This window comes from Melospiza melodia, chromosome 3, assembly GCF_035770615.1.
Source record: "Melospiza melodia melodia isolate bMelMel2 chromosome 3, bMelMel2.pri, whole genome shotgun sequence".
In the NCBI taxonomy this organism is placed as follows: domain Eukaryota; kingdom Metazoa; phylum Chordata; class Aves; order Passeriformes; family Passerellidae; genus Melospiza; species Melospiza melodia.
The window spans coordinates 3048587-3062511 of NC_086196.1; the positions used below are offsets into that span (position 1 = coordinate 3048587).

General features: G+C 37.1%; 1 protein-coding gene across 12 annotated transcripts in view; it reads left to right on the plus strand.

The window, feature by feature from the left end:
- DST (dystonin) overlaps nt 1-13925 on the plus strand; it is a 289433-nt gene that overhangs the window by 221626 nt on the left and 53882 nt on the right. For 10 of the 12 annotated variants that reach the window (XM_063150658.1, XM_063150659.1, XM_063150655.1 and 7 more), the window contains 8 exons: nt 2307-2468; nt 3513-3683; nt 4952-5118; nt 7318-7477; nt 7727-8053; nt 8222-8306; nt 9472-9713; nt 10668-10874. In XM_063150658.1, coding sequence (XP_063006728.1) covers nt 2307-2468; nt 3513-3683; nt 4952-5118; nt 7318-7477; nt 7727-8053; nt 8222-8306; nt 9472-9713; nt 10668-10874 — 1521 coding nt within the window. The remainder of the gene's footprint in view (nt 1-2306; nt 2469-3512; nt 3684-4951; nt 5119-7317; nt 7478-7726; nt 8054-8221; nt 8307-9471; nt 9714-10667; nt 10875-13925) is intronic. The other 2 variants (XM_063150668.1, XM_063150663.1) reach the window with 1 other exon arrangement.

The following is a 13925-nucleotide window of genomic DNA, read 5'->3' on the forward strand; positions in this document are numbered from 1 at the left end:
CATTTTCTGTTCAACAGCTTGAATTAGATAGCACTGTAAACTGCTCAAAAGTTTTCTCAGAGAGAAATAAAGGCAATATCTGGACCACTGGCATCCAAGACACCTTGGATACAGTCTGCAATGGCCTCTTGTCCAACAAGGTAACTAGAAAAAAAATCCATAGGTTTATTAAATAGTTGTAGTGTAACCATAAAGATATTTGTTTAAAACTCTTAAGTCTTGCCGCCATTGAAAAATCGTAACTTAAAAAAAATTATTAATTAGGCAGATGCAGTGATCAGCGCCATTTGCATGGCACCCATGGGGCGTCCAAAGTGGGTGACATAGAGCTGGGGGCGAAGTCTGAGGGGTGGTTGTTGCTCCAGCTGTTTGCAGCAGGGCTGTTCCTGCCCGGTGGTGCCCGCTGCTCCCGACTTGGAATGGCTGCTCCGTGCTCTGTCCCGGCGCTCCGTGCCTGCCCCAGGAGGGCTGTGCCATTCCAGGGCAGCCGCGGCCATGTGTTCTGAGCAGCCTTACTCATCAAGGTATAAGCAACAGTATCAGATGGTTGTGGTTTCCAAAGCAGGCAGATTAAAGGCTCACCGCCTCTTCTGAAAGATGCCTTTTGCATTTGTGTGCCAGAAAGCAGATCTGACGTTACGGTAGTATTTTACAAGCGCAGGATCTTGCAGTGCTTTGTGAGTGCTGGATGAGGTAAGAGAGTAAGGGAAACTTTGTAATAAAGAAAGGGTGTTTGCCGGGTCTGTAATTTTTTTCTTCCCACTCTGGTTGAAATCTGAGATACTTCAAGCTTTGTTGCTAAGTTGTTCTGGTAAACTTTAGCCTCAGCAATAATTGTAATTTATTTTAAGCTTCTCTCCACAAAGAATGTGTGCATTTTTAAAGGGCAGATTATGTAGATCAGTCCTCTCTGTGGTAGGACGTTGTTCTCAAACGATGAGACTTTATAGCACATAAAAGAAGAATTTGTTATTGATTCTGTGTTGAAATATTATTCTGCCTCCTCCTTACCCTACAGTCAAGAAAAACACATGCATTTTCCTTCTTTTAGAAGCAGCCAACTCATTGCACGCTCTCAGTTTTCATGTAACCACAGTCGTAGAGTTTTTAGGTTTTTTTTTTGTTTTTTTTTTTTTTTGTCTGTAGGACAAATCTCTTAGGGATGCTTAATTTATTTTATGCCTCATGTTTAGTGTACTTGCAGTAGCTCTAGATTAACTTGTCAAGCTGGTGGAAGTGTGCTCAGCCACCTGAGGTTTGCAGCTTTAAAAGGAATCACTTGCCACAGTGTGTTTGGTGCAAAAGAGGAGAGTTGCTGGTACATTCAGAGTGATCTCTGCTTTTCAGGATGCTGAGAAAGGTTGCTTTGAATGCACTAAGTGTACACCAAAACTGTTACTGAATGCTGCTATAGAAATTGAAGGATTTAGGGTCAAAAGTTGAGCATTCTTTAGCATTGTTTATTCATTGGTTATTTTTCACTGGCCTGTGTAATTAATTCAGGGGCTTCAGGCCATTTTCTGATCTCATTGACACTTGTGTCAGTGCAGCTTAATGCTGCTGAATACAAATGGAGATTTACATTGCTGTTGCTAATGGTAATAATCTGGCTCTGAAAAAGCCTAAATACCTGCAGGAGTAAAATAAAGCAAACACAAAACTGTTCAAACTGTTGTTGGGCACGCTCAAAGCCTTGGCAATTAGCAAGAGTATCCTTTGAATGAAAGCCCATTTTCCTGAGTGTCTGCCGGGATATTGTTTCAACAGCATCTGTAGTGCCTCCTCCTCACTTGTTACCATTATAATCTCCTTAACAGATCTTAAAATATCTCTTCCTTCACTGTTTCTTTGACTTAAAACTTTGGGTTTAGTTCTATTTTGGAAAAATGCCCACTTGTCTCTCTTGGTCTGTGCCATTTTTTGTTAGATTTTATAGATAGATAATTAAACAGATGAGTTTGTCCAGTCTTTTATTTTACCCCTCTATCAGAAGTTTTCTTTTTTCAACCCCTTGAACTTTCACCACCTGTGTTTTTCTCTGTTCTTTTCCTTCCTATCTAAAACTACTCATGGAAATGTATGCCATTTCCCCTTCTATGATGCATTGAATTTACTCTGTTTAGATTGAGTCTATTCTGTTTAGATTTATTAATGGTTTTTTAGGCAGGTCCTGACAAGGAATGGCTTCCTTTCTTCTAGACACCAGTTTTAAGTAACGTTTTTGTTGCATACTGTCATGTAAACATCATATGCATTTTATGACTGAAGTTACTGTGTTTCATGTCTATCTTGGGTTTCAACTGCAGGTATTCCAGAAAGAAGAAATTGAACCCTTACAAGTAAAACAACAGGAAGTAAATTGGTTGGGTCAGGGCCTTATTCAGAGTGCTGCTAAAAGTACCAGCACAGAAAACCTTGAACACGACCTTGAAGATGTCAACACCCGATGGAAGACTCTTAATAAGAAGGTTATAATCTTGTATACTGTCCTGCTTTTGTTGTGTTCTGCCTTTTGGTTGTTTGCTTGCTGATGTCTTTCAAAATACAGGAAATTAAATATTCACTAAGAATATGAGTTGTATTTGCTTTACACAATCACTTTGTTTGTAATTCTAAGGATAAGATTTATATTGCTAAAAGCCAGAGGTGTTGCTGTCATTTATAAGGTTTTGCCAAACTTTCTGTAGGTCTTTTCTAGATTTTTATTCAGGAAAGACTCACAGAATCATGAAATTGGGGTTGGAAGAGATCCCTAGAGATCCAGTCCCACTTTCAGTCATGGTTTGCATGTTTTTTTCAGCTTGTTGTATTTGCTCTGTGTACACTGTTGTACCTGCACAGAGCAGTGATACAGCCCAGCTTTGTGTGACTGGTGCCATGTTTCCTTTACAGCACATTAAGGATTGTATGGCTTGAGACATCAGAAAGTACCACTGCTTTGAAAAACTGGCTGTAGATGTTTTTCTGTACTTTTCAGAAGTCTTCCTTCAGCAGTAGCTGCTGTTGGAAATGGAAAGGGTGGGGAGTAAAAATGGTGCTCATCTTCTGCTCCATTCCTGAAAGAGTGATGCAGCAGAACCAGATACACCTGTGGTTCACATATTTGCCTTCTCCCTTCCTATTTTTATTTCTCATTAATGGCATTATTGGGCCTTATTAAGAGCTGTTACTTTGAAATCCTGGCTCATTCTTTCTATAAGGAAAATAAAGACCATCTGAAATGCAAACATCCCATCAGTATATTTCATAATACTGTAGCTACATAAAGCTGGAGTAACTTGTAAGGAATTACTAGAGCAGGCTGAGTTACTGGGAGTCAGTCTGTTCTTTTCATTGGATGTCTCCAGCCCCAATTCATGAATTAGATTCATGCTGATTTGTGACATAGTGTTGTTATGAATAGTTATAAAAATGATAGTATTTATTAGTGATATTGACAGCTGTTCTACATATTTTGACTAACTATTTCACAGAAATAAAAAGAATAGGTGAGATCCTCTGCTGTTTTTTAGGTTGCCCAGCGTGCTGCACAATTGCAGGAAGCCCTTCTCCACTGTGGGAGATTTCAGGATGCCCTTGAATCTCTGCTTAGCTGGCTCATTGATACAGAAGATCTTGTGGCTAATCAGAAACCACCATCTGCTGAATTCAAAGTTGTCAAGGCCCAAATACAAGAACAGAAGGTAAGTGAAATGGTTTCAGAATCTCCTTCCACTGGACCAATGAGAATAAACTCCCAGGCTTTGGCAAAGCATAATATCTATTCAAGTGTATTATATTACACTGGGGTGTGCTGAGGTGTTTAAAGGAGCCATCTGTTCAAAACTCAAGACTTTGAAAAGGGTTGGGAGGAGTGCTCATCTCCTTGGATATAAGACAGAGTGATACTGTGCAATCTGAGCTCTGGTTTATTAACATTAGCTAGAAAGGATGTTAAAGATCCATTGGAAAAAGAGAAAGCATAAAATCCAGTATTTGGCCATTTGAAAGGTAGGAAATAAAGCCTAGTAAAATTTTACTCTACTACTAGAGATAAGATTGCAGATTATGGACTTAAATCCTTGGGTCTTGATCTTCATGTGATCACTGTTGGTAATTAGTTGGAATCCCATTGGGAAGTGGTCTGTGCTGATGTAGAAACTCTATCAGGGTCATCAACTTTGTCATATTTTAATAGTGGTTATAGAAAAAAGAATGATAATGTAGCTGATAAAACATACAATTCATGCAGTGTGGCCCACTGCCACCCAGGGATTTTATATAAAGTTATGGCCAGTACAGGTTGTCATCCTGGGATACCTGCGGTGGCAAAATGTTAATGTGTCCAAAGGCACCTAGGGAATGGAGGAAAGGAGGATTGCAGACAGAGGCACATTTTATTCTTCACAGACAAGTTAATGTACTACACTAGATTGGTGAACTCAACTGTATCTCATTTAAGTGATGAGTTGATTATACAATAGTTTTAGTTTCCATTTTCTCATCTCTCTATGTATCTGAATTACCTCTGTGAAGCCAAATCTGGCAGGGCATGCAGTTTTCCCATAAATGTTCTGATAAAATGTAACTGAATTCTAGATAGCTGGATTCCCCCAAGGGTGTTCTGTAGAACTTTGTCCTCTATGTGTTCACTTTTTGGGCTGCTGCACATCCTTACCTCAGAGAAGCAGGGTTGTTGCTTGGGCTTCATGAAACTCCAGTGTACTTGGGAAAACAACTGAGAAACTAAAATGAGCCTGTGTTGGTCAGGGAAGGGGTTGATGTGTGTGTTATGTGTGTCTCTTTGATTGGCTTTGTTCACATATTTATCACAATACAGGCATTGTGATTTAGTTTTTGGTGTTGGTTTTTTTTTTTTTTTTTGTTTTGTTTTAAGGGCTTTTCAAGAAGTCTACTGTTTGCATTATTGCAATATTTCTTAATAACTGGTGCTGGACTGCTCTCTCTGCAGCTCCTGCAGAGGCTGCTGGATGACCGCAAGCCAACTGTTGAGGCAATCAAGCGCGAAGGGGAGAAAATTGCGGAGTCAGCAGAGGCTGCTGACAGAGTGAAGATCCTGAAACAGCTGAGTTTCCTGGACAGCCGATGGGATGCCTTGCTCAGTAAAGCTGAAACAAGGTACTTGAAATTCTTTCATGGCTTTGAAAAATGTAGACATAGCATGTGATGGATGTTTAGAAGCAGCATGTGGAACTCCATACTGTGAAGTACTACCATGCTTTTTATTGCATTATGGCTTTGTGTCTTGATGTATATATGGGTCCTCTGAGGGAAAAGTGGAGAAAAGTCACAGGAAGAGACAAAAAGCACTTTAAAAAATGTTTAGTCTTTTGTGATAATCTGCTAGGATTAGCTACATATGTATCTTCTGAACAATTTTAATTAATTATCTCTGCTAATTAATTAGAATGCAAGTGTTTTGAGGCAAGAACTTGTTTTGCAATAGAATCAAGCGCAAATTTTACACCTAACAAATAATAATGATATTCTGTTGGAACTTCAAAGTCCTGAATTGCTACAAAGAAGAAATTGCTACAATTATTTCCTTTTTTTTTTAAATAGTATCTGCATAATTAGTTTCTGCAACTCGGAGGTCATCGTAATGTCAGTTACAGATGCATGCAAGGTGCCGAGCTCCCTTAGTTTTCAAGAAAAAAAGGACCTTTAAAGTATATAGATATATGTATTCTGGCATATATATATATGTATATAAAAGAGATAGAATATATATAGGTTATATATTCTATCTCTTAAAAGACATTGAGGTCCACTTCAAGTTCCAATTGGAAAAAAATCAAACCAAGTCCATGCATACAGTATCTTTGTAAACACAGACTTACATTTACGAGTTGTTGTCAATGGGTAAAACACCTGTAAAGTTATGAGCTGGAAAGTTTCTTTGCATGAAGCTGTGTTGAAAGGGTTACTCAGCATGTTTTCTGGGTGGGGAATTGAGAAGGACAGTCTTTTTCAGAGTAGAGAGAAGACTGTATGAGACAGCTTGGGAAAAGGCCTATAATTGAGAGTAAGAGAGGACTTGGGAAGTTGAGGAAAAATTTAAAGTGCACAGTGAAGCTTTGCAGTGAAGAACAGATGGTTGTGTTGGGACTTAGAGTAGCATTGAACTCACCTCACTTCTGCTGTCTTCTATTCCTTCTGGTAGCCTTTCTTTAGCTGAGCCTGTTTTGTTACCTCATACTAATAATAGGATTATTTAATTAGTTAACTGCCAATAGACTATTATTTCCTTTTTTTTTCCTTCTTTTTTATTGAAGGAATCTGACTCATTAGCTGGGGTAAATGTTAATGTCATGTTTAATTTAATAATATCCTCCCAGTCTGGTGATATCTAATTACAAATGAAATTGCAGCTTTTTCCAAGCCATCATTATCTGCGAGCTTGTCTCCATTGTTCTTTGGCTGGTCTCTAGAAATGAAGAAGGAATTTGAAGATGATTTTGAAAACTATGTAGAGTACCCCACAGAGTGTTCCATGGCTAAGTTTGTCAAGTCTACCTTATTTATAAGGCCTGGAAAACACATATAAATGTAGCTTTTATCTAGAATGAGATCCTCATTTGAACAACATTATTGTGATATTTTCATGTAGAACAAATCTCTCCTAAAAGTCTGCTTGAATGACATTTGTTCAGCACTGCTGTAATCAAGAGTCTTCTCTGACATGTAATAAACTGAAATGGAAATATTTTAGATGCTGCTTTTCTGTTTTGGAGGTCAAGTCTCTGTGCTTTATTAATGTTGTCTCACTAACTTCATTGAGAGCTTTTATCCAGGACAAGAGAGGCAAATTTAGAACCAAATAATTCTGTTGTCATCATTGAAAAAATGATTAAAGATATTTTGCAACACTGAGGAAGCATTCTGGTTCAGTAAAGCCTTTGCCTAACTTTAAAACATGTATAATAGTCAAGGGAATGTAACTTTATGCTTTAAGACAGCTGGAAATTTGAGAACTATTTTAACTGGCTATAAAACAATGTTTTGCTGAATTGAGTGCTAGATTATTTTTAACAAAAGGTATATGAATAAAGTGATATTATTTTTATTTTCAAAACTGGTATATTAGCCAAATACCTTGGAGGTGTTTTTTTGTTTTTAATTTTGATTTTTACTTTACCTTGCTTTTCACTAAGTGTCATGGATATATGCCTGTTTCATTTGGTGACTGATTCCTGCAATGAGATTGAATTATTTCTGGAGTGTTTTTCAAAGGATTCAAGGGACTTTTTTCTTTATTAAAACTGTCTGACACTCACTTGATCACAAAAGATAACCCTTCCCTGGGTGCATTGGTAGGAACCGTCAGCTGGAAGGCATCTCGGTGGTAGCGCAGCAGTTCCACGAAGCTCTGGAGCCCCTGGTGGAGTGGCTGACAGCCACAGAGAAGAGGCTTGCAAATGCAGAGCCCATTGGGACACAGGCCTCCAAACTGCAGCAGCAGATTGCTCAGCACAAAGTAAGATACAAACCACTCACTTGCTTTGGTCATTCTTTTTAGATGCTTCTGTAAAGCTGGCAGAGCTGTTGCACTGTACTCATTTCACCATACTTTTTCATTTTTTTTCCCTGTAATTTAAGTTTTATACATTTATGTTGACAATATGTCCTTTTTTTTGTTCAATTTTTCTTGAGTTTCACCTCAATTTATTTTATGTTTTTCTGATTTTCTTTTCCATTATTCTTCATTATTGACACTAAAATATAGGCCCTAGAAGATGATGTCCTAGCTCACAATAAGAGTTTGCATCAGGCCATTAGTGCTGGTCAGTCTCTAAAGACTATGAGCTCCAGGGAAGATAAAGATATGGTGCAGGAAAAGCTAGATTCTGCTCAGGCACGATACATTGAAATTCAAGAGAAGAGCAACAGCAGGTCTGAACTTCTCCAGCAAGCTTACAGCAATGCTCAGATTTTTGGGGAGGACGAAGTTGAATTGATGAACTGGCTGAATGAAGTCCATGATAAACTGAACAAATTGTCAGTCCAAGACTGCAACACAGAATTGCTTGAGAAACAGCACTCTGAACTACTGGTATTTTGATTTCTGTTCATTTCTTATTTAATTCATGTTTTTAATTTGATTTATATCCCCATACATCATTTATTTTCATTAATGTATTTTGTTTAAAATGTCAGTATACTTATTCTAAATAAAAATATTTTTTAGGTCTGTGCTAACATAAATGACCTTTATTCATAGGATCTTCAGGAAGAGATTCTTCTTAGAAAACAAAATGTTGATTTGGCTATACAAAATGGCTTAGAGCTTCTCAAGCAAACAACAGGTGAGAACTTACATAAAACTATAATTTGTCATACTTTTTTTCCTTGTACTTGCCTAAGAAAATTAAAGTGAAGCTTGTAAATATGGTTCATATTTACTGGTTAAAGCAATCATAGTTGTTTGTTTTAATAAGGTTTGAGGTCAACCTAGGCTATGTTTTGGGGCCAATTTTACTTTTAATGTAAGTGAGCAAAAGGCCTTTTTTGCCTGCAGAGAATTTAGCCCTTGAAACCTTTTATTATTTTAAGTGGAAAATTATCTTAGTGAACCTGCATTCCATTCCTAATAGTGAGTTGTGGACATTACTCATAATGGAGGGATGTTTGGCAGTGGACACTGTAAATTCCCTGCAGGCATCCACAGATGAACAAGATGTTAGACTACCTATTACTGCAAGGGGAAAGCTTCAGCCATGGGAGCCAATACTGTGGGAAAAGTTGCATTCCAGTTATACACAATGTGTCTGTTCTGTAGATCAACATCTGCCCAGATTTTCCTATACTTGTAAAGTTCTTGAACCCTTTGAGACGTACATATGTTAGTGCAGGGTGGTATTATCCTTTTCTGTTCCAAACTTTGACATTACACATATTCTATGATGAAATCTGAACATATCTAATATTATAGCTAATAAATTTCAATGCACTGTTTTTCTTTTAGCCTTTTGAGTTGTGTTTCAAATGGACAGCAATGAGGGTGGATTGTGATGTCAAAATCTAGTGTAATTGAAAGTCTAGTTAGTAATATGTAGAAATTTTTTTTTGTTCTTTACATTTTCAGTAACACTTTTATATCTTTTATTTGGCCTTTATAAGAAGTATTGTGAATTTAAAGGTGGATTTTTTTTAATAAGAACATTTCTGTTTAAAATTGGATTTAACTCCTTACTTTGTAATAGTTTAGTAAAGCAGAAAAAAGACAGAAGGACTGATCCTGAACTGAGGTAAACTTTGTACTTCTGTGGGTTTTAGTGATGGTAGGATAATTTACAATAGCTGAGGATTGGCCTTTTCACCTTGTTTGCGTTATTTTATAAATTAAATACTGAGTTTTCTGTAATATGTAGAGTTTGGGATTTTAGTTTTTTAGTTGTGGTGGTGGTTTTGTTTTTTGTTTTTTTTTAAATATTTGTGATCATGGGAAATAACATTCCTTTAATATTTTAGGTGATGAAGTTGTAATCGTTCAAGATAAACTGGAAGGCATTAAAGCAAGATACAAAGACATTACAAAATTAAGTTCTGATGTATCCAAGACTTTAGAGCAGGCTCTGCAGCTTGCAGGCCAACTGCACTCAACTCATGAGGAGCTCTGCAAATGGCTTGATGAAGTAGAGATGGAGTTACTCTCATATGAAACTCAAATGCCAAAGGGTGAAGAATTAAGCCAAGTACAAGAAAGACAAAAAGTAGGTCTAGAACCTGTCAATTATTTACTGTTCTGTAATTCAGTGAGGTTTTGTGTTAATTTATGCTTGGTATGAAATAATTTTTTTAGTAACTAAATTTAGTATCAGATCATTTGAATAAAAGTAACAGTAGTTAAGGATCAAACTCTTTTTCCAGAGTCATCTGTTATGATCACTTATGAAATTAGGCTGAGGTTTATTTTTAGCACAAGGGAAGAACAACATTTTCATTTTATTCGAGGAGCTACCTAAGACTGGGAAACTTCATAGGCTGTCAAACAAAGTTGTTTTAGTTCTTTAGCTGTGGCATGGATAAAATCCTGTAAAGTGTCAGCATTTGAAACATATTAATAATTTTGTTTAACAAGATCTATTTCAAAAGAAAAAACGGAGTGTAAGCTGCATGGTATAGAAGATGTTGAGGGTGGAAGCTTAAAAAAAATCTATTATATTTCTTTAATAGATGGGAAGTTCTACACAGATAAAAGCTCGTTCCTTTGTATGAACGTGTGCTTGAAATTTAATCCAGTCATTGCAGAAATAATTTGAATTCATCATATTTTGCTGTATTGCATTTGCTGCTCATTTAGTTCCTTATGGAGTTGCAGTTCACAACCATCCATTTTATTTTCTTTGGATGCTTCACAAAGTACTAACAATTCTTAGAAAATTTTCAGACAGTCATACTGAATGGAGAAATATATTTAGGTAAATTCTGTGGAAAATTCTCTTAAGAAGCAGTTACCTTTTTGTCAAACAGCTTACAGTATCAAAAAGACAATACAGTTTAGTTGAAAATAAGTATTCTAAGTTAGCCCTTTGTTTTGTGTGGGAAGCATTTCAGTTCTGGACTCACGGAGTAGTTGAAAGAATGAAAAATCTGCAAACTTTGTATGTTCTGTTCATATACTGCCATGTTTAAATGGTTTAATTGTTTTACATGGCCTTTTACAGGAGCTGAAGAAAGAAGCAAAGAACAACAAAGGCTTGGTGGACACTCTGAATGAGGTTGGCAGTGCCTTCCTGGAGCTGGTGCCGTGGAGGGCCAGAGAGGGGCTGGACAAGATGATAACGGAGGACAACGAACGTTACAGATTAGTGAGTGACACCATCTCTCAGAAGGTGGATGAGATCGATGCTGCCTTCCTGAGATCCCAGCAGGTACTGAAAACTGTTCTTTGGACAGTAACAGTCTCTGGACATGTGTACTGGAACAAAAGCCGTCCTATAATAGTGTTGCCAAAAGTTTGTTATGCTTGAGCAGCACAATGCCCATTTGAATGAAATGGGATTCCAGTGTTAAAATATGAATGCCAAAAATCTGTTAATCTGTACTCTGTTGTCTCCCATTTTGTTGATGCAAACAAAAATATTTTAGCTAAAATTGCTGTTATTAATCTGTGGCTCCTTAAGTCGGAGTTTGCTTAAGAACTGAATAGCACAGGTCTTTTGTACATCATGTTGTGTTAAGTAAAATGTGGGCCAAAATCCTGAGCCACTTTTCTGGAGGTGGCACTGATATTGCTAGGCTGGCCACCTTTTAGCATCTGTTGATTGTCTAGCTCCTCTGCACGTTAGACCATTAAAAGCTGGATGACCTTGTTCAAGCTGTAGTGGAGGATTTAAATAACACTTTCATTAATATCTACAATGCTTTTCTTCTTGGGGTGCAAAACCTGAGTTATTTAGTATGTGGAGGTTTCTATACATGCATAGAAGTATATGTGGCTACGCTTTGAGAACTGGGCCTTAATTTTGTCACTAAGTAGTTTCATATTTAAGCCAGCTTATAAATGCTTTGTGGAAACAGTTTTCCAGTTCACGTGTACAAATATTGGTGGAGACTTCTCCTATTGCTGTATAGTTCTCTTAAACAGTTGTAAGAGGACAAAAAGAGAGCATGTGTCATAATTTCAAAATTTGCTAAAAGCTGGCTAAAAGAGGCAGTAATTCAGATTTTCTTCTAACTGAGCCTAAAAATAACCATAGGTTTCTTTTTAAGGGGTTTGATAATTAATATTTTCTCATCTCATTAACCTAACTCTCAAAAATGAAGGGTGATTTCTATTTTATTTTTTTCATGAGTGATAAGGTGAGATAGGAGCTTATATATTGGCTCTCCTTCAGATTTTCTGAATTCCACGAGTACATTGCATCCTCTAGCATAAGTTGAGCAGTTTCAGATCCAGACATGAAAATTCCAGAGCTGCTATTCCACTATCTAATGGAAGGGCACATTGCACTCTCATGCTGCATACCCCTAACCTCCACTTCAGCACATCATCACAATAAACTCCTATACACCATATCCTGTGATTAAGTTTTGGGTGGCTTAATGTAAAGGGTAAGATACTTCCCATTTGGCTATGCAAAATCAACGTTTTTGGAGAAGCTCGTGCTCTTTCAGTTTGCCCTGTGGCAATTTGTGAAGTGCCTATACTATTAAGTTTTGGCTGGAGGACAGACCTGCTGAGAATACAAGGCTTTGGTAGAAGTGTAGGTTTCGTGTCAGATGTTCCTGGACCAAGGTGAGGAATGCAGCAAGAAACTCAGATGATTAGGCAGAATAGCTTCATGTTGTGAGTGGAAGCTGGAAGAATAATGCAATGCCCAGGGTTTTTAACTACCTGGGCAAAATGGTACCAGACTGATAATAGAGATAAATTCAGCTGCATGGTTTAGTCTTCGTTAATGGAGAGTAAAGGCCTTGGTGGGGTCCTCCAGTGAAGGAGTCCTGTGTAGAAACACAAGGTCATATTCTACCTGTTCTTCACTCTAAAGCAGCCATAGAGAGTGCTTTAGAAAGCATTCATGGAGAAAATCACAGCATCATCATATTCAGAATTCAATCATTCCTGATCAGAAGAAAATGTACCACAATGAGCTATGCTTGGTTAAACTGGATGGGGATTAAGTGGGCGATTTTATACTGACTCCAAGTGTAGCTGAGGGCTCATAAGTAACTGCCATGTATAATGGGAAGAAAACATTTCAAATTTTGGATGCAGAGAGTACCAATTTTATGCTTTTTATTCCTTAATGTTGTTTTTAAGCATCACAAATTGAAAATCCTATACCTTCAGGAAACTGAGTTTCGAGTCCTTCCCTTTCTCAATGCAATTTAACTTAAAAGTTTCAGTGCCTTGCCTTGGTTTTGTTATTTCTATTAAATATTTCCTCAATATTACTTACATACCCATGAATATTTGGTATCAGGAAGTCACACTGCAGTTAGTTTGTACATCTGGCACATTTGAAATCATCTTCTCCCTTTCAGTTGTAAATAGACGGACTTCTGAAAACTTTGATTGTGAACTGTAGTTTCTAAAGCCAGGATTTAACTAGCACTGGTGCATGTGCTTCATGCTAATGTTTACAGTACTGATTATTTCAGAACATACCTTTCTAGTAGGATGTCACAATATTTAGGACAAGTCTTACTTTCTGTTACTTGAAATGAGAAATGACATATAGTGAAAAAGAATGTTCTGCTCTTTCACATAACAAATGGATTATAAAGACAAAAAAAGATTGATTCATAAAGAGTGAAATCTCAGAACTGTTTCTTTCATTTTGTGGGACTCATGATGAACCACTAAGACAAGTCTGTGTTAGTGACTAAAGTGAATTCCAGATATATTAAGCAGCAGGGCTCTTATAGATTTCAGCCATAAAGGCACAGATCAGCATATTTTAAAGACAAATGGGGCTGAGAGTGTTCAGAAGATTTCTGAGGGAAGTGTGGGCCTCAACAACACAAGTAGTTTACACAAGTAGGTTCTGACCTAAACAGATTTTAACAATAACTCAGGGCTATATTAAGGTTCAGGTCATTTTGGAGAGGGGGCAGAGTTTTAACGAATTCACTAAATAAATTCTTATTAGTTTCTGCAATGGGCATCTGATACATCCCATGTAATATTTCTCTATGGCTTAGGCTCAAAGTTGCCTTGGTTGAGTACTGCAACATGTGCGTGCTAAAATGCACATGCCTATAAACTTGTTCTGAAGCGAGAATGTATGATTTGTTTTTTTAAAATTTGTTCTCACATTTCAGAAGACTTAGATCCCCAAATTCTTCATTTCATGCTTTTCTTTGCAAATTAGTAAGAAACTCTTCTCAATATGTGCTTTTAGGAAATTTCTGAAGCATTTAGATGTTGATTATTGTAATCAGAAGTTAATCTAAAAGTCAGAAGGAAAAAGACTGGC